The 22,262-nt window shown below is 40.7% G+C and overlaps 1 protein-coding gene across 1 annotated transcript in view; it reads right to left on the bottom strand.

The window, feature by feature from the left end:
• Positions 1–22,262, bottom strand: part of DPYD (dihydropyrimidine dehydrogenase) — a 211,121-nt gene that overhangs the window by 141,418 nt on the left and 47,441 nt on the right. Inside the window, exon 3 of the mRNA XM_088524477.1 lies at positions 21,814–21,896. Coding sequence (XP_088380603.1) covers positions 21,814–21,896 — 83 coding nt within the window. The remainder of the gene's footprint in view (positions 1–21,813; positions 21,897–22,262) is intronic.

Here is a 22,262-nt window from a genome sequence, read left to right as displayed (position 1 = left end):
ATTTTACTTGAAAAATCCGTTTTTGAAAACAGAACTACATGAAAGATACTCTCCCAAACCTCTGTTCCATGACACTGATATGATACCACGTCATATTTAGGTAATAGATAGCTTTTTTACTTAAAAGGAAAACCAAATCTAACACAAACTGGAAAAGAAAGGACACAGTGCCCAGTCCTTCCTGGCCCTCCTCTGCTCCCAGGAAAGCCTGGGAAAACAGGATGCCCTGAAGCTCATCAGATCCAAGTCGCAGCCAGCTGAGGAATATCTTGAGCCTCGAGCTAGGACTAAGGACCCTTCCCTGCAACGTCCAACACAAACACAAGCTCTGTACTGTCCCATTAGGAAGAGCAGCAACATCCTGAACATTGGGTACAAACCACTGCTGGCTTTACTTCTTTCAAAATAGATAAATGTATATCTAAAATGCTGTTAAAAATGAGACATGTATTTATATGGAAGATATAAGAGCTTAACTCTGCTCTTTTCATTTTTGAAGTATGACCAAATTATAAAATCTGACTGTATAATGAATCCAATAAGGAGTGAACTAAAGAATGAATAAATATAGTAAGTATTCTTTTCAAGAAGTATTTTCAAAAAATTTGGAAATATTTCACAAACTCAAGAGTTCCTACCACTAAAACAAGCAGATGTTTTCTTTCAAAACTCAAGGAAGGGGGGGAGCTATATGTAAAATGCAATGTCACATGCACAGTTACAAGTATTTTGTTTTAGTTACTGTTACAGTGTTAGACTACCCAAGTTTTAATCAACAAAGCCTTATTCTTCTGCAGATGTTGACATCTGTAAAAGTTAGTGCCATTTTAGCTCCTCCAGGCATCGTAGCACCTGGAGACACCACAGGGAAGGAAACGTGGTTTCTTGTGGAGATGACTGCAGCAGCTGCCAGCTCCGAAGGAGGCACATCCCGCCCTGCGTTAGGCAGGAGCCTTGCACAAACCCTCACTCTTTCATCTTAAATACACTCTGCAAGCAGCACCAGGAAGTCTGCGATGAGAACACAACCTACAGGTGACAAGCAATAGCCGTGTCTATTGCACAGACATTTTTGAAGCTTTTAACTCTGTCACAAAGATACAGGCCCCAATTCAGCACTTGCTTTAATATGACAATTTCCTATTAACAAGACATAAATATACATACACACACAGAGCATAGTAACTTATGTCTAACTAAAATATCTTAAGATTCAAATACTTGCCTTCTGACATTACCTCTGGGATGCTCAAAAATACAACTAAAAAGAAAAAGTACTTATTACACAAGACCATTTCTCCTCACCTCCTTTTTTGTGGATCTGCAAATACCAAGTGAAAAATGAGTATCTACTGAAAAAACATTGATGCAAGAACATGATAAACATATACCGGATATTATAGAAAACTGTTTGCCCTTCTCCAGGCCAAACTTCAACAAGAGGACCAACAATTTCTTCTACTCTGAAAGTTTCCTCCATTTCAGAAATGAGCAGCACAACCACACACAACTTGTTACAGCAAGCGAAGCAAAATACTTGTTACAGATCTGAAAAAACAACCATGCAAAATCCCGGTGCAGGAAAGGCACTGCAGCCCTTCTAACTTGAAGGCCATAACACAGTCAAAGCAGCAAGGGCTTGTAATAACAGATACTTATTTATTGGGAGTGTGGTAGAATGACGCAGTGATGAGCAGCGCTGCTTTTCTGAAGGTTAAGTTACTGTCAGATCTGTCTGCATGGAAATAAAAACTAAAGCTGAAACTATCCTGTAATAGCAGAAATGAACAAAATGCAAGACAGCATGACCCCTCTTGGCTTTCAGGTTGCATTTTAGACTGTTACCCAAACCCTCTTCCAATCCCTGGCCCGTGAGCAGGGTTTCATGAAGGGAACTTCAGCACATATCCCAAATCCACATCAGTAACGGCAGGGCACATCATGTCTGCTAACACTTAACAGAGCAATCTGGTTGCACAGCAGTGCAGCAAGAACCATCTTCCTTGTTTTTACAATAAACTGCTGTCACGCTCTACATAACTACAGAAAACACTCCAGTGTTCCCATTGTGTTACAACAAACAATCTGAACTTTAAAGTTGAGAGGTATAATACAAGCCCATGTACTGATATAATTCACACTTTTTTATGCTCCTATAAGTCAATCTATTTCCACAGGACAGGGGAGAAAAAAAGGAAGACACTTTAGACTATTTTACAGAAAGCCAACTCGGGATTGACTCTTGTTGAAAATATCATCTGGGCTGAGGGGAAATTCAGATGAATTTATGAAACTTAATCTGCAGAGAAGATCTATTATTCTCGATCTCATTTATAAACACAAAAGATGAAGCTTACAGTTGTCAATCTGTAAGTAATCACCCACTGCAAGGGGATGGGAGGAGAGGGACAAAAATCAAGACAGATCATAGATTTAACTTTTCCCCTTCCCAGTTTACAGATAATAATCACTATTTAGGTGCTTTCAGATTTTAGGAATTTACAGGGGCATCTTGTAAGTAATTTTAATAGTCAACACCAACACCCCTTGGGTTCCAGGTGTTTTGGTCTGACCTGGCAATCTAAAAAGATATTCCCCTAACAGCCTTTTCCAAATAAAAACTTATTTGGAAAGTTAGTTAGGAGCCCTCTTCTCTGATAAATACATACTTCTCAATAAATTTGAAAACTATGTATATATAGTCTGTTAAACAGATACACCATATTTAAAATCAATTTTACAGAAAAAAAAAAGGCAGAATGGGTATTTCAAAGCTAGATCCTTCATTCCAGGAACATATCCTATTTCTACTTAGTTTCATATGAAGCATTTCTAGATGTTGTTTTTACGCTATATATGGTACATTACGCATTCCAAGGAAATACTTAGCATGGTATTTTACAAATGGAAGAAAATAACCATTTGCAGACGTCTGTGATTCAAAGCCTTCATTTAAGCAGTGACACCGATCCATCACCAGTATCCCATGCAGCATGCCTTTCTATACGAGTTTGACATATACAATGAGAGAATCTAAATATCCAATGCATTTATATCCCATCAGCCATTCCTTCTAGCACACCACCCTGACACTGATGATGGACCAAGTCCTGAGAGCACATCAACCATCTCATCATTCATTAATATATCACTGCAGTTACCAGAAAGAGATAGATGATCTTTCCTTAGAGGTCAGTGCAGCTTGACTGCCCAACTTGCCCTCTAAATCTTAGGTCAGCATGCCTCAGTGAAAAATGAATAAAAACTGACTCAGTAACTTGCTTTCTTGAGAGCACTATGGAAGGCGTTTACAAAATAAAGGTAACTGCTATATGTCTGTAACAACTCATAATATAAAACAGTTTTGCATATTTGAAAGCTTTGATTTTTGTTTGTTGCTATCATTAGTAATTCCCTCTCCCATTTGTTTTCGCTCAATAACCTGTGACACACATACTTGACAGCCAGAGGTTGATCACTTCTGCATGCTATGAAATTTGACATTTGAAAAAAATTCCAGGGAATTTGATGTGTCCACAATCTATAACCAGCAATGCAAGAAAACCATGTAGGTTTTACATCTATCTGTGTAAGCGTATTTTATTTTTGTGAAGCACAGATAAAACATGCTTAGCCTGATCTGAATTACTGTAGCGTTCTCGTTAAAAACCACCATCTGTCAGAGATTATCCTATTTTACACACGGAGAACACGCATTAATTATTAATCCTGTTCCTTACAAATGTGCCCGCACAAGACCAGGCCCATGCAGGGTTTGACAGGAGTACTGTGTCTTTAGCAGGTGGTTTCTGGGCAAAATACAGGGTGGATCCCATGAGCTGCTCCAGCAAATGGGCTGTTTTGGGCCAGCTCGCTGGGCACTTAGGGGCACTGCCACACATGAAATGACATCTGAATTCCCAGGACCTGTGTCTATCTCCATGAGCACCACCTACAGTAGAGAGATCATATTTGCCAAGATTTGACCACTGAAGAGCTGTACTGCATATATAGCAAAGCACGTGCTTAAGGGTAAGCACACGCCTTGCGCTTCATTCATTTCAGGGTTTCTTACATTTACATCTCAATGTCAAAGAGCTCTTCGTCTGTCACCAAAGCTCCTGGCACTTTGCCAAGCCTTTCCCACATGCCAAAGGGGGAATCCACGGCATGCTGCTGTATCGCACACTGGTGGGGCACATCGAAGCTCTCCGCAGGGACAGCCTCATGACAGGCACAGTAAGAAAAGAAAGCTCCTGGAGAACTGGGAGCAGGGGGCAATGGAAAAGCAATAATTTTCCAAGGAATTCCTTAAACATATTGTTTTCTAGGGTAAATTGGTAGACATTATCTTTCTGCTCTCAAGACCTTTTTTTTTTACCTATTTTGTGTTGTCTGAGTGTACATTGCCCTATATCAACATCAGTTAATACTGCATTGCCATTGAACTTGTATTGATCAGAGACAAACTGACTAGCAAAAGCATTTTCCAAACAAACTTCTTGAAGTTATTGTATTTCAGTATCAAAACCTTATCTTTTGTAAGAGAAGGACAGAAGTAGCCGACACAAGATAGCAACACACAGTCCCAGGCTCCGCTGGGCACAGCAGGTGCTAGAACCTCTATCTTGCCATGCAGAACTAACCTGTACAGCCTCAATACCCCAGAACAAGAAATGTAAGATATCCCAGAACTGCAAGCAATCTTCCAAGTAAACAAAGTGTACTGATGCCCACAAATCCACAAATTTTGGTCCAGTTTCTATTTTTAAGATATTTCGCTACTTTACAATGTCCACATACCTTTCTGGGCAAGCAAGAGGTTAAAATCTTTCCTTCTAAATACAGAAAATGTTCCATTGAAAAGCTGCCTAAGCTGCCAAGCATGGAAGGATAGTACTCCAGTTGGAATTCATTACAGAGACAACACACCAGAGCTGATCCAGCTTTTTATTTACTGCAGAGGCAGAGATGACATGAACATCTTTCTGCATAGACCTAGAAAAATATGCTGGCCCTGAAGCCAAGGATCAGAACATTACCAACCCTGCCAAAAACAAAATCGGTTGTTTGTTTTTTTAATTTAGCCAGATTTGGCACTGATTTATATATTTTTCCGTGGAGAAGAGGAACTATTTTTATTCTTCAGAGCACAAATCATAATTGTTAGTTTTCAGTGGCCCTGCATAAAGGGATAGTAGTTGTATTATCCTGCTACAAGACAACCACAGCTTTCTACCTGGTGAAGAGCAACAATGTTGTGTCAAGTCATTTCAAGTCCCCTGGGAAGGGGGGTCCAGTGAGATGGCTTGCTCTGTCACACACACATCCATCTCTCTCCTGGAGTCCTGGGCTCTGCTAAACACGAGAGGTGACAAAACCACATGCTAAAAATTCACCACCCACAAAGTGAAGCATAACCATGCACTTCTCCCTTCCGATGCAGTGCACTTTCTCTGGAAAGTAGTACAGCAACCCTACCACACGGGAGCCATTTACAGGCAATATTTCACCTATTTGTTGCTCTAAATACAGAGTGGAATTAACTATGAGAGCATAGAAATAATGCCTTGGGTTTCCTGCCCCGTGGCACTCCTAAAAAGATCAGAAAAGCGGAGCCCAGAACGGTCCCACCTCTCCATTAGCCCCTGAGGAGCTCGTGGCACTGCAGGCCTTGGCCCCATCCCCACCATGAGGGAAGCCGCGCTGCTCCGCACAAGGAGCGGCAGGGCCCTGGAGGGGGAAGAGACAGAGGGAACAAAAGGGAAGGGTAGGTGAGTTAGAAGAAAGTGCAGAAGAAAAACTTAGCAAGATTGAGCCAGGAAAAGATGAAAAATGCTTCCTCTTAAGAACCATAGATGCTAGGTCTTGATTTCTTAACTAGGCAGTTAGAAGCCTCACCACCTCTTTCCCCACCTTTCCACCACAGACACACACACGTATATAAATATATATAAGAGACTTCCCTCTGCCTCCCCAGTGGGACAGCTGAAACTAGGTGACTACCTACAAGGGCTGAGGAGAATGGAGAAATCCCTCAAACCATCATTCCCCTTCTTGAAAGGGCAGGAAGAAGTCTCACTATTTGCTCTGTCATATGCAGCACAATTATTGTTAGCCTAGAAAACCTAAGGAACCATAAAAAATGATCATAGAATCATAGAATCATAGAATGCTTAGGGTTGGAAGGGACCTCTAGAGATCATCTAGTCCAACCCCCCTGCATACGCAGGGACACCTAAAGCACGTGGCACAGGACTGCATCCAAGCGGGTTTTGAAGATCTCCAGAGAAGAAGACTCCACAACCTCTCTGGGCAGCCTGTTCCAGTGCTCTGTCACCCTCACTGTTAAGAAATTTTTCCTTAAGTTCCTATGGAATTTTTGATGTTTCAGTTTCCGGCCATTTCCTCTAGTCCTATCAGTGGCCACCACTGAAAAGAGACCATGACCGTCCTCTGCACTCCCTCCCTTGAGGTATTTATATACACTGATTAGATCCCCTCTCAGCCTTCTCTTCTCCAGGCTGAACAGGCCCAGCTCCCTCAGCCTCTCCTCATAGGGCAGATGTTCCAGGCCCCTGATCATCCTTGTAGCCCTGCGCTGGACTCTCTCCAGCAGCTCCACATCCCTCTTGTACTGTGGAGCCCAGAACTGGACACAGTACTCCAGATGCGGCCTCACCAGGGCTGAGGGGCAGGATCCCCTCCCTCGACCTGCTGGAGACGCTCTTCTTAATGCAGCCCAGGATCCCATTGGCCTTTTTGGCCACGAGGGCACACTGCTGCCTCATGGTCAACTTGTCGTCCACCATGACACCCAGGTCTTTCTCTGCAGAGCTGCTCTCCACAAGGTCGGTCCCCAGCCTGTACTGGTGTCTGGGGTTATGCCAAAAGCACTGCAATAATTAAAACAATGCCACCAATTTTGCAAAGGAATTATTCTTTACTATTATTCCATAACTTGCCAGGAATTTTTATGCAAAAAATTTTGGCACTAATAGGTCATATCTCTGTATTTATGAAACAGTCTATCATATAGACTAAAAAAGCAAACAAAAATCTGCAAACCAAGAACACCAGTGTTGGGTTAACCATTAGGGTGTTCAAGCATTCAACATTGGCTTAGCTCTTCAGAATCATGAAGACAGATAATAAGTAGAAGGTAGAGGAAGAAATTTCCCAAAGGCAGGTTTTCGAGAGCATTTCCACAAAATCTTGCTGATATCCATCTCAATTAGCAACCTTTTCACACTGCCGTAAATATATTTGTCAACAAACCACTAAAGGAGAGTGACGATATGATAAACAGGAGTCATTCCATGAAGCCCTTCCATTAATTACCACATCGCTTTGCAACATTATTCATTATATACATAACAAATGAGCCAGGACATAAGGTTTGTATTGTGACTACATCCTGTCTATATCAACCGCATAGCGCTCATACCTGTGATACTGCTACGTTCCCTCAGCACAAACCACGAGCAGGTTGTGCTGACCCCAAGAAAATAAATATATATATATATATATACATATATATATCAGGACAGGAAGTCAGATGTGTATTTCCTAGAAACAATCTTACGGCTACCACAAAATTGAAAAAGGCCTCTGCTACTGCTCTAAACACTTCACCTTCAGGTACAGCAATTCAGAAAGAGGGATCACTAGGAACTTCAAGAAATGACCTTCCTCATCAATTTATGTACTCCCAGGTGAAAACACAGTATTTAAATGCAGGATATAACATGTCTAACTAATCAAATTACTGTTTTTCATTTGTTTTACAGAAATAGCTTGAGAAAACTTATTTTGGAAAATATGGATAATATACACTGGAACACTGACTTCCAGCAAGGCTATTTTCTTTAAATCCATGATCTTTTCAGTATTATTCCTACCCTTTCAAAAACCTTGCCATATTCTCTTACCAGCCAGAGAAAAACAACAATGTTTGTTTAGCTCCTTCATGCGGGGGGGGGGGGGGAAGCTGCAACTGTTGCATTTTAAGATAAATTTAGAGCAAATCTATGCAACTCGAATCCTGACAGTGCAATGCTACTGATAGGCATTTCAGAAGTGCTCGTGGACGCAGTGCCTTCAAGATGTTGTTCATATTTATTCCTTCACAAGTCAGTTCTCGCAGAAACAGCCTTATCAAGCTATTGTATATTTGTCAATACAATATAGGAGCTGAGGAAACAGACTCAGTTTAGCAAGCTATTTTGTCACTTAAAAAAACATCCTTCAAGACTGAATGAAAACAAAAGGGCATTTTTTGAAAAAATAATCTCTGAAAAGTTATTATAACTAAAAAGAGAAAGCCTTCTCCAATTTCTGTTCTTTGGGATCTAAAAAAAATAGAAATTAAGAAGCTAAATAAAAATATCAAAGGAGAACACTATTAGGACCATTTTTCAATGGAATTTCACTAAATTCTAGAATAAACACAACTTTCCCATCAGAATTTTCTCCTTCAATAACATTTATCTTGCACTCAATTTTCGTAATGGTGAGTTATCATACAGATAGGCTTTTGCTTGGGTAACTGAGCTGCTTATTTATTCAAGAAGTGCAGTTACATTTGCTTGTTCTTTTCATGCAATGGTAACTACGATGTTTTCTAAATGACACTTCTCAAAAGTTTTATTTCTTTCTTAGGATTTAAGCATTTAAAGCTCTTTGATTCTCAGCAATTTTGAAAATCTGGCCATTAACCACTTATCTGGAATGGGAATTTTTAAAGGAGCTTAAGGTGAGTTATCCACACACAATTACAATTCAATGGAAGTTGAACACCTAAGCTCTCTGTAGGAACTTTTGAAAATCCCAGCTTAGAAATGGAAATAAAAATCATGGAGATTACATTCCTGGGAATACACAAGTGAATGCTGCCGTCCTCCCAAGCATACTCGCATCCTCATGCACTAAGCCAGACAGAGCAGCACCCGTGCCAGCCTCTCCATTTAATGGGACCTTCCCGCATTCTGCCTTCAGTAAGGCTCAATGGAGTGGGTGGGTGTGTGCGGGTGTGTGTGTGTGTGTGTGTGTGTGTGTGTGTCAGGATCCATCCTTGTCCAGGGACAAAATTATATCTATATACAATATATACACATATTTTATTTATATTTTTATTTACAAAGTTATATATATTTTTATATCAATAGGCCTTATAATGTAACTAAGCATATCATTCTGTCCCTTCCAGATAGCCTCCATGAAAATATCAAGAAACCTGAAATTGTCTCTTAATAACAGTACCTGTGCCAAAGCTCATTTATTGAGCTAAGATTCCCATATTAATCCTAGAAATAAAGGAAAAATAACAGTTTGGTTATTCTTCTGTTCAATTATCTCACACTTGAAGTATAATTCTACGTGATAATGGACTGACAGCAGGGGATGGGGGGTTCTGGTCTTTTAAGGGGCTGGCGGAGCCATATTTAGATTTCAATTCAAAACACAGCTCTAGTTTATGAAACAAAGATGTCTCTGAAGCACAAAGTACTGAATCAAAGAAAGGAAAGCACATCCCATCCTACAGCGGCAACATGAGTTATTTGCATAGTTGCCACAAAAGTAATAATTACACTGTAACTCAATGGGAACAATGGTAATTTCACAGTAGCTCATGTTGTTGTTATCACCCTATATCCTGATAACTGTGAAATTAATTTGTGGCACCACTGTATATGTCAGCTTTTAAGCTGTTCCCTAGGTAACATTATGCTACCATAGAGCAGGAATGCTTGGCAGTAAAATGGGTAGCAGCAGATTGATTATACAAAAAGAATCTTCTCTCTACATACAAATAACTTGGCAATCAGGGAAGATGAGGAGGAAAATTCTCCCTCCCATCCACTTTTTTTTTTTGTTGTTGTTTTTTCCTCTTTTAAAAGACAGCACTAGAGTAACTACCATAACTGACCATTATCCCTTGACTGGAAGAATTCAAACTATTCAAAGGTAAAACAAATTACTAGGGTATATTTGGTGTAATTTAATGATTGTTCTAAACCGCAGACATGAAGCAACATAAAATATGCTAAACATTTCTTTTTCCTTCTAGTCATTTCCCACATGAACCACTAAATGGCAACTTTACATATAAAAGCAAAGTTGGATATTTAGGAGGGCAACAACAGCATGGGCGACACTTTCACAAATAATTCTACCTTCTTCCGAGAGGCTCTATCCTTTCACATACTGAGTGCTCAACATAAGCCACACTACTGGACCAGAAAGCAGCTCCACACCAGATATTGAAGACACCGATTCTGCCACACTATGCATGAAAATGCTTATGAATTTACCATGAAAATTCAGTGCAGCAACTGAAGTTTGGAAAGCATTAAATTGCAGAATGTAAGGACAGAATTTATTACTAATTGGTAACAAACAGGATACTGATGTTAAATTTTGCAATAATTCTGCTTGCTCCAGCAGTGTGAGAGGTTTTGGATTAAAAAGTGTACTATATATATATTTTTAAAGCAAATTTGGGTATAATCATTCCTGTTGAATCCAGGCCTCTGAAGTGCTTGGTCACTGGTGTGTTCACACAGTATCAGAAGGCTGCAGTGCTCCTCGCTATACATCTGCCCCCGAGCAAGCAGGGGTTCCCGCCACAGCAGGTTACACAGGCGGACTCAGAAGTTCAGCTGAGGTTTTGCTCCTGAAAAAACAGCAGCATCTCAATGTCAGTGCTGGCCATCAAAGCAAACCAAGGTGTTGAGCAGATACTCTGATCCAGGATACCCAGGGATGAGCATGTTTTGTCACTCTGCAGTTTTGATCTTTATCTCCAACTGATCCTCCTTCTGTGATTGCTGCCACAAAATACTGCCCCCAAACCCCTGACAGATGATGTTCAAATGTGAGAGTTTTTTCTTTATTCCCTCTCCAATCCAAAATAAAGCTTTCACAGCTCCAAAAGCAGCTGTGGGGTCTAAAACCAGCTTGCAGGGTCCCAAATGTGCATTCTCCATGAAAAATTGGCTACATCAAATTGTGTCACTGGCAAGATGAAACTTTAACCACCCTGTGCTTGATGATTCACCCATCAGACACGCTGGAACCAGGCATCCCACGTGTGCCCTTGCCCAGGCAGCACCGTGTCCTCCCTCACCCACGCGGGCTCTGCCCTCTTCCACAGGCCGCCAGGTGAGCTCATTCTGAGGCACAAAGATCCTTAAGTCACACATACAAATCCACTATTTTCTTTTCCGTGCTCTTCAGGTGGCACTGCTGGAAAAACAGCAATCAGCTGGAACAAGCACACAGGCTGGAAGACAAGTGTTGCCAGGGACAAGCATCCCTCCACTTGTGGGATAAATGCTGCCAAAGGCATTCAGAAATGCTCTAGGAAAGGCACAGAACTGAAAATCTTTGGAAAATCTAGCAGCAATTGCTGTTCTTTCTGTAAGTCCAAACTTACTACCGGGGACAGTGTTTTTATAACAGAGACACCAGATCTTGTTTCAGAAGGCTGATCGAAAAAATAAAGTGAATAGGGTGATTTGAAAAAGTATAAGATGGGAAATTTAACCTTTATAATGGAGGAGATTATAGAGCCACTCCCATACTATGCTATATGTATGTGTTTTTTTGAGAAAGGGCTGCTCAAAATTTTACGGAATATGAAGATATCTGAGACAGCAACGTCCACTAACTTTTATTTAAAAATTCTTTATGGAATGGCTTTAAAACTTTGGAAAAATAAGAGACCAACAGCAAGATCCAAAGCAAGAGATTCCAAACACCTCTGAGGTCTCAAAGAGAAAGTCACAACCAAACAAGACACCTGGTCACCACTAGTCTGCTCCCCTGCCAAATTGCTGGCATGTTACTAGCTGCCTATGCTTCAAAAAGAAATGAACCAATCTGTTCATATTTTACCTGTATTTGTATTCCTTAAAGAATTAGAGGAGCAGCACTTACATGATTCAACAAATTAATGGAGCAGGGCCTTCAAGAAAGAGCATACAAAATTATATTTGATTCTTAAAACTGTGGTGCTGTAAACACTGCATTTGCATAGCAGAGTGTTCAAATATCTTGAGAACACCAAAAAAATTACAAAGGCTTTGCAATAAAATGACAAATACATTTCATAAGGCAACTATCTCGTACATTCAACTAGAGTTATAAGGCAGCATGCAAAGTCTTAGAATAACTTCCCTTGCACTTCCAGCCAACTGTGAACTTGACGCATTACCTTGGAAGAATGCCATATTCCCTGCTGTGCTAAACTCACTGAAACAAATAGAAAAGCAGCATTGCTGTGTTACATCCCTGCTTTACTATTGTGTAATTGGACCAACTACAGGAACAACACTTCATATTATAAACATTGAGTCACCATTATCACCTTGTGTTTTCATACTCTCAGCATAAGGGCAATGAATTCTCATCTTACATCGAGAATTAAATGAATATGATAGAAAAACATTATGAGAAGATGTATTTCAAAATTTTCTTTAGAGTTAGTTTTCAGGAAAAAAATGAATTTTACATGTTATGACTTTGTGACATGAGTAGGAAATAGAATGTGTAACACCACCAATAGTAAAAGACTGCTCAGGCCTTTCCAATTTAAGGTAAAGTCTTCACTCATCCAGCAAACCCAAGAAGAAGGGAATACAAATTTTTTCACATATGAGAGAACTGGTCTTATGGCACGAGATATGCAGAGGCTAGGAATACCAAGATATATACTCACTGAAACGCATCAAATTCAACTGCATAAGGGAGCCAAGATATATGCTATATAGTCCCTGCAGGTTAAATGGCTTCCTAAATTAAGGGAGGAAAATGAGGGACTCCATCCGCAACTAGGTCCCTGGTTGCCCTCTACCCTTGCCTGGAGTATAACCAGCCTTTCATAAGGACCAGCAGGAGCAGAACCTGCTCCCAGAACAGCCACCCCTGCCCCTAGAGCAGCTTCCTCCTCCCGCTGCTCCTGCAAGATGCAGGACGCAGCTCCGCTCCGGCGGCCGCGGGGCCAGGGGTGCTCGGGCTCCGTCATAGCCCGCAGCTCTCCAGGGACAAGGGCCCACTGGGGCCAGGGGAGCTTTTAAATATAAAATAACTGCTATTTTTAAGTACTTTTAAATACTCCTGTGTAGTTCTTTAATCATATGGAGAACAATTCCCACCCCAATTAATTATTATGTCTGAGATGAGATCACAAGAGACAGCACTTAAAGACAGGAGAGGTTTAAAAACACCAGCAGCTGCCATGTAAGTGAATTTGCAACTGGAAGAGAGGTGAGAACAGCCTGAAGCATAGTCCCAGAAACAAATGCCATTTCAGAGCTAAGTAAGAAATCGTACATTATGAAGCAACTGCTTATAAAAACAGTCAGTGCATTTCCCATCCCCTGGTTAAAAACAGAAGCCCAAAGAAGCACCCAGGGGCCCCTGTCCACTCAGAGGAAGATGCACAACAAAAGAGGAGGCAAACCCATACATTTGGAAGTTTGTATAAACTGTTTTTTTCTATGACAAACATTCCTTGAAATATCACGGTTCTCTTGCCCTTTTGGTAATACTGTCAGAGTTCAAACAGCTTGAGGACAAGACCATTTTTCAAATTTTTGTACACAGCCTAATACAACGTCACTGCAAAGAGCCATTATTAGTGTGCATTTTAATAAGTCTAAATACACTGGCCACATTTGTAAAACAAATCCTGAACAGTTCTAAAAAAGTATTTTTTTTTCCTAAAAGAAATTGAAGCTCAGCAACTGCCCAAATCACAATTAAATACTTAGTTTGGTTTAACAAACTAAATACATACAAGTCAAATTTTATTGCAAATGACTGCTCCAAAAGTCAGCATTTTCTCCACGGTGCATCCAAGACAAGCTACAGTAAATACTCAAGAGGACAAGAGATGGTGCTGAAGAATATTTAGTCTGTTCCTTGACTCTCCACGAGACTTTTAAAGTTTGTCTCACTTTGTGAGCAGCTTCCTTTGTACAGATTGCTGCCTAACCTCTTAATTCTCCTCCCTCCTAGCAGTGCCAAAACGCGGGATCTTACTTAGCCTTAGGCACTAGTAGGGAAAGTCTTCAGCTGGAATTCTCAAAGACCTACCGTGCACTAGTGCTTAACTGGCTGCCAAACAGATCTCAACAGCAAACTCCAAGAAAACAGACTCTCCTATAAAATATCCGTTCCCTAAGCACTGAGCATGGCAGATTATTTCTCCAAAAGTTTGCAGCCAAATTGCTAAACGTGTACTGTTGATGTAAATCTGTGTACAACTAGTATATTGAAAAAAATCCTATACACACTAGGGTCTTGTTTCTAATAAGGTGTGTTGATTTCATTGGAATATTTAAGTATGCTTTTCTGGGTCTTCAAAATAGTCTCAAGTAAACAAACAGGATTTAAGTTCAGAAGTCTACTCAAGAAGGGCAGATTAACTTTGATGAAAGTTAAATATCTTAGGGAATAGTTGGGCCCACAGCTTAATCTCTGAAACAGTGCAACAGAACAAACAGTTTAGCAAAAAAATGAAGTATAGAATCTAATAACGCTCCGCTTTGCAGCAAGGCAACAGAGCTCTGTGCAGAAGCAAGCGCCCTTCACACCCATAAACAAGCACTACCAGAAAAATGGAGATTTGCTCTTATGTCCAGAACCACAATATTCAGTATAACATAAAGCTGGGGTGCTTGAGAAGCAAAAAATCTATGTGCAGTTACTAAAATTCATTATAATTGAGGTGTCCTAAGCACACTGGAATTGTGGAAGAAGCTGCTGAACACTGCAGAAAGCAGTCCTGCTTGAAGACCATCACTGCACATTGGTGTGCCCAGTCCTCCAGCTTTGCTGTCCCCAGGCTGCGGGGAGGAACACGCTCAGAGACGTCCGGGACAGCACCGGGCCCCTCGGCTTCGGGGGGCACAGCAGGGACGGGACAGGGGCAAAGGCCCAAAGGTTTTATTTGCAGGGGTTTTGCAAGTACTGTGCACACCTGAAAAGAAACCAGAGCAGATGCATTTAAAATATCATTTGCAGACAGCTGGGTTTGAGTGCAGGCAGAACAGCTACTGTGGGAAACGGTCTTTGGTCTTCCAGTCTGCAGAAAGCCATGGCTTATAACAAGAGAATCAGGGTACAGAATTCACACCTCCATTTTTTCAGATACCACTTCTATCAGTCCCGGGCATTTTTCTTTCCTGATCACTAATAGCAGTCAAAATCAAACTAAGTATCAAAATCACTGCTTTTTAAGAACTAACAAGGAGGGACCAATAGAGGGAAGTTAAGATTCTCTAGCACCTTTTTCTGTTCTAGCAGTTTGCAGATGAGTGTCTCAGTCACAGGAAGGTGCAGCACGGTCCCCCCAGCACAGCAGCTTTGGGGTCTTTGTGGGAAGCCATCTGCCACTGCCGTTTGCAAAATCTCTTTCACCACCAACATCAGACACTATCTCCTGCAGTTTGCTAAAAGCAAAATTTTGACTGTTATCCAATTATTTTTTCCTTTAAATCATAAAGCTAAATGGTTCAAAAGAAGAAACAGACTATTCTCTCCAAGTGACAAAAATATGGGTTTTGTTTTCTCCAGGAACAGTACGTGTGCCTACAGCAGTCTACTTGCCATGCATGGTAAAGACTGCTGGACAGTCCACTACTATGCATGACAAATTACAAAAAGCAAGGGACAGTTTCTACAAAATAGCTTCCACTTTAAAAAACACCACACACTTACTTTAGGCACAACATTATAGTGCACCAACAAAAGTTGCAATTATAATGCGGGATAGAACATATCTATCTAAAACCATGTATGCAATTTGCTAAATCAGAGTTTGCTATTTTGACAACAATGCTTTCCTTCTAGGTATATATCTACTCTAAGGTATAATTCAGTTACCTGATGTAAGAGAACAGTGCATCCACATTGCCGAGGGAAAGCACTGAAATATTCCGCATCTCTTTGCAAGCGCCAATTCTGAACATCTACTACATACCACCTCAGTTCTGGTTAAGTTACACATTAGTTTATGCTGTACAGATGATAGAAGGCACTTTTAAGGGAAAACAATCTACCCTATCCCAATCCCTCCATCCACTTAAATAGACATTAAAATGAATAAACGAAAAATGAGAAGTTATATATGATATTTTGAATAGTATCATAGAATGCTTAAGGTTGGAAGGGACCTCTGGAGGTCATCTAGTCCAACCCCCCTGCACATGCAAGGTCACCTAGACACACACATCCCTTCCATCACAGCCATAAAGCTCTATGCAAGTTTAGGGAGAGACCTGACTCATTGGGAGAGACTCAAACTACACCAAACTGGACATGACATAACAGTGCTGTTCTCCGTCCCTCCTGTCAGCGAATCAAGCAATGCACAGGCTGCAGAAAGAAACAGGCTGATCAGCTGCACAGTACATCAGTAACTGGCCTGTTCAACATCCTCGCACCAACAGTATACATGCAACTGCACAAATCTATTCAAGTCTATAAGCCAAAAGAAACTTGGAAATGCAATTCAGCAACAAAATGTTTTGTCAAGGTATTACAAAGTTGCTATTCAACAAAATAGCCTGTCTTGCAATCAGGCTCAAAACAAGACACTTGATGGTTTTTTTTTGATTTATACTTGAATATATATAAAGCAATGCAATTACCTTCTAAAGCACAGATGAACATTGTGAGACTACAGAGACGATATCCTCAGTGCAAGTTATATCTGTGGTTTGAAACAGACTTGTTATATATGACAATTGCTTTTTTTTCTTTTACATTGAAAATGAAATATGAAGCCCTAATTTACTCATGTAGTAATTACCCATGATACATGAGTAAACAATACAGAAAGACAATGCAATTTCCAATGACCATCACAAAAATGAGCACATTAAGGCCACCAGTTCCTCTATGTGCATGGGGCCACCAGTTCCTCTATGTGCATGGGGCCACAGCTCTGCAACATCTCCCTTCAGATGCAAACGACTCAGTTGTGGGACAACCCAACCAACATGCACCCAGGCTCACTAGCCATGCAGAGGGCTCAACAACACTGCCCACCTCATCAGCCAACAGAGAAACGAGGTGAAGCTGCCTCAACACAGAGCCTTGTCAATGCAGCTGAACAGCCTCTGGCACCTAAGTGCCTGGTTCAACATCCCAGCTCCCCTCGGGCAGCCCCATCTCGCGCCGGGAAGATGTGGCCAGCGTTTGGGCAGCGCAAGCGATGCAGCTCAGCCTGTAACACCATGGACCTCAGAGCACACCAGGGAGGACGGTGAAGTTCCCGTGACAAAACGGCACCCAGGACCCAATCATAGTCTGACTCTGTTGAATCTCCAGGCTCCACAAATTTCAATTATGCCGTGGGTCATTACTGTGGAAATAATGCTGGAAGCCCTCAAGTGTTTCTAATAGCCTGTATATATTCCTATACTATACAAAACGCAATCATCAATACTGGCATAATCTGCAGCATCTACAAATAACTATTGTCATATACTAGTAAGCAACCTAGAAGCAACTACTTTTTTTTCCCTTCCCTTCAACTTATCCATCTCTCATAACAGCGTAAGACTGCCAGAGGAAGTTGGCTAACTTCAACATATTTCTCATTGTTCCTATTGATCTCATCCTTCAAGCCCACATTCTCTAACTCTATAGTTCCATCATATAGTTTCTTAGACTAGGAAACCAAAGTTGCCTAGCTCAGAATACAAATATGAACTTGTATTTCCCATATTCCAAATCAGAGGCCTAATAGGGTTGTTAGATACATTACAGTATGTCTCATGCATGTTTTAAACACTTTTTAAATCCCTAAATTTTATTCTGCATCAAATGGACGAACATGTTTGAAACAACAGAAATTCTTACAGTGCAATTTTCTTGGGTTTTTGCCCAGCCTTGGAAACTATTTGTCAAATACATCTGAGAGTCTAGACCATAATAAAAGGAGCTTGATTATTACCAACCCAAGCTTAAATAGTTGTCAAGACAACAGCATGAATATCATCATTAACAGAAATTGCTATCAAACTAAAAATCAAAGTTATAGCCTCAGTTCCATGTCCATATTAGCCATGCAAGTATGTGAATGCAAAAGGAACAATTTCAAGTGAACTTTGGTGCCTTCTTATACTGATCCAAACAGGTGAGGAAATCTGATGAAATGCATTTAAACCTTTGTTTAGCGACAACAAGTCTATCCACAAACACTCAGCTTTAATTTCCACTTGCAAAGCCCTCACACACTTATTCAATGTTCACAAGACAAATCATAGGTGTATTTACCTACAAGTAAGATCCATTCATACATTTAACATCTCCACCAGTCATTACCCAAGTGCTCACTGCCAAAAGCCACTTCATTCCCGGCAGTAAGGAAACAAATGTACGGCCTGTTTCACAAGGTGTTAAATACTGTGGCTTTGCTTCCGTGACACAGAGCTCATGGCACAGTTCAGGCAACCCTACAGCACCTTGCTAACACTGTCCCAAAGCACCAGGCCAACCCTTCAGATGCAGCACAAGAGGCTGAGCATGCTGGGGCTGCTTACCCTGGGAGCCAACAGAGTATAAACACATAGTAGGAGAAAGCAACCTTCATCTGGGTGGTTTGGATCCAGTAAAGGGAAAAGAGGCCATGGGCACATAAGTTTTAGCTATTAGGATGGTCAACTGCAAGAACTGGTTGCCCAGGCAGGTTGCGCTCCACTCTTCATCTGCAGAGATAGACCAAATACACTGGAAGGGACCATGAGCAACAAGCTCTACTGGAGCATGCTTTGGGCAAGAGCATTGGGCCAGACACCTCCAGAGGCTGCTTCCAGCCTCAGTAAGTCCCACTGCACGGCACTACAGATCACACCGCAAGCCTGGATGCGCCGAAAGGCCGTCTCTTCCTGACAGCTCGTGGCCACTGTGTTCCGAAATATATCCTTCACCTCACCATGCCCTATCACTCCAAGTCTTAATTTACATTTTATCATTAATATTAGTGATTGAGTTTGAATTTTCTCCATGCTTCTGCTAGAATTCAATTGTGTTGTTGAACAGCCTCTAAACTGCTCCACCTCCCCTTCCCGGGGCAGTTACCAACAAAGCCCCAAGGCTGTTCTTGCCAATATTCTTGTCAGGAAAAGGCCATAGCTACACAGTTAGTTGTACCACTTCTTCCTCAAATACTTACCTCCTCGAAGCAGACATACCAGCCTAAAAGCTCCTTTCAGTTTCTACTATGAAGCTTTACCAAAGAGCCTGATTTTTTTTTCCTTTATGATATACTAAGAACAAACTGAGTCCTGTTCAACAAAAACTTAAAGATATTACTTAGGCAATCCCGCTTTATAGGTATATCTACATTATTTTTCTGGGAAGTTAATACATGAATTGCTAAATTACATTATAGTATATATATTCATAACATGCAAAGCAATAGCTTTTCCATTTATAAAAGACTGGTTCAAAAAACCTAGCTTCTTGTTTACTTAAGCTTGGCAGCTAACACTGAAATAAAGTAAATCGACCATTTCGGATAAACTAACAAAATAAAAACCATAAAGCATTCAATTCAGTTATCTGCACTCAAAATTAAACCAAATTCTTGCAATACCACTCTATACCCTAAGTTACAGCAAACTACTATCTGCTTATCACATTCAGTATCTAGAATAATACACAAGCTAGAGGAAGTTCATATATTTTATGACTATTTCAATACTCTTTAGAAAGCTTATTTTGTGTATATATACATGCATGAACAAACATTTTTAATGCAATTCTTATTTTGCATACATTAATTTAGTTCATGAAGACCCTTCACAACCCTTCTTGGGTATTAGGGTTTACCTAGAGCACAATGATACTCAGAGCCTAGGAAAATACTAAAACAAAATTGATTTTTTAAGATAAAGTTAAAACGAATGTGCCAAATGAGAGCACTGCAGAAAAATGTTCATTACATCTCATCTGGCAGAGCAGCAGCACCACTCTGGGAAATCACAGTTATTTTGGGCAGCCTGCCCACTCAAAGCTCATCCGAGATCCACACATATCTCCTTACCTATCCAGCTAAGGGGGCTTTCTGTTATTGCCATGCACTTTTGGTTTCAGTGCAACATGCAACTCTTCCACATGCTTTCCTCACCCAAAGGTGGCAGCTATCTCAATACTGCTGACAGCAAATTTTCATCTTCCTACACCTGGTCCAGAGGCCACTATAGCCATGAACTATTGAACTTCAAACATGTCAAAGTTGCATCATTAGAACTGTGAGACTCTTCCGCAGGGTTGCTGTAAGAGATACCTGACATTTGAAATGTCCAAGCTCTCCCATCACTACCAAACACTGATCACCAAAAAGCTACCAGCTCCAAGATTAAGATATTAATTGTGCAGTTCTGTGCCACAAAATGCCACCAACCTGCCTATGGCTGCCATGACAGGAGACCAGCAACTTCACATCCAAGTTGTTGAAAATACTCCAAGTGGGTTTGTTTGTCAAATGTTCCCCAAATCGTTATTTTAAATAATTTCTATTTACTGGCATTATGCAAAAATCTAACCAGGCGTGGCTGGCCACATCAGGAGAAACTCCAAAATATATAAAGGAAAGCCAATAAAAATGCAAGAAATCAAAAATTAGAAGGGTGGCTGCAATTATTTTTGCTGGTATTTGTGACACTAGTATTTGAAATGCTCAGGCAGGAATGAGTATGTTGCATAGATAATTTGAACTGATTTCAAAAGAGGCAGGCTGGCATCTCATGTCTGAATACCTCTGCAAACAGCTATTCCTAGCTGTGTTTATGAGACATAAGCATCATGAACATGACTAGATAATTTCACTCACTAGCATCCATAAATTAAGGGATAACAAACACAAAGCAAATGGATGTAACTAATTTTTCAACAAGACCCCCAATATTTGTATTTTATTTTCTGGGGAGGAGTGGGGAGGACTGCCAATCTTTAGTGCACTTGCCCAAATCACTGAAGTTACTCTGCGAGCAGATGAATTATAGCAATACGTGCCTCATTAAATTTTACTCTCCAGTTCTGAAAACCTTTAAAAGCAGAGGCTAGGCTCACTTTCAGATGCACAGATAATATAATTAACATTCTTCCTTAATTTATGCGGTGGGTTATATTTGCCAGCTTTCATCACAGTGATCGGGACCGCGCTTGAGGCACCACAGCCACCGAGGTTCCCGACCACTGCAAACGGATGCTCTACTACCTGAGCAAGCATGGTAGAAGATGCAGGTATGGAGTAATTTTGACCTCCTTTACTAAGCATTAAGTATAATGATATGAATGTATTAAGGAAAATATACGTATCTACAATATATCAAGTATTGGATATATGTTAATACATCATTAGCAAAACCAAAAATCATGTAAATAGTGATAAAATCAGAGTATAGAGGCCACTAACCACATAAAAATCAAAGCCAATTTAGGTGCAAACACAGGTTTGTTCAAACAGCACTGTACAATTTCTTTAACACTTGCAGAATTTAGATGAACAATATTTTCCTTCATTCACAGCTTAGTATAAATATACAACAAGGCACCCCTTAAGCATTTTAAATAACAAATTAAACATTTACGGTTTTTACTGTGCAGTCAGGCTTAACGTTTATGCAGCTTCAAAACCAAAGTACAGCCTCAAGGGAAGCCTCTCCACTGACAAATTAATACCTTGGAGACTGGAGCTGAATGGTGGCAATGAACTCATTTGTTCCCCCAATAATGAAGAATGACTCTTTCTTCACCACATCTGTGACGGTTGCTATGGGGACCCAGACTTACCTCACTGCTTCGCGAAGAGCTCCGCGCTCGCCCAGCGTCGTGGGCTTGATGTCATCAAAATTATTCTCCAGTTTCTCGCAGTTCTGCAACGAAGGGCACAAGGCATGTCAGGCTGCACGCACGGCACGGCGCTCGGCGGCGCGCCACCCAAACCCAGCCACGCGGCTCGCAAATTAGGCGTTCTGTTTTAATTGCACCGGAGTCATTAAAAGACACCGAGAACTCAGAAACAAAGTAAATATGAATCTTATTACATGGTTGTCATGGAAATCATCTTAGAAATGTGCCATAATGAAACTACGGATTTTTTACTTAATTTTGTTGCTTTTTTGAAAGCAAAATATCTTTCCTTTATCAACAAGCTCACAAAGCTATATACATATATATGTGTATATATATATATATATATATGTATAGAGACGCACACACATGCAGAGTAGCTAAGCGCT

Source organism: Tinamus guttatus, unplaced genomic scaffold, assembly GCF_059628265.1.
Source record: "Tinamus guttatus ecotype Peru unplaced genomic scaffold, ASM5962826v1 Tinamus_guttatus_pri_ptg000211l, whole genome shotgun sequence".
In the NCBI taxonomy this organism is placed as follows: Eukaryota; Metazoa; Chordata; class Aves; order Tinamiformes; family Tinamidae; genus Tinamus; species Tinamus guttatus.
The sequence above is the reverse complement of the archived record's forward strand: the minus strand, read 5'-3'. Positions and strand labels throughout refer to the sequence as shown.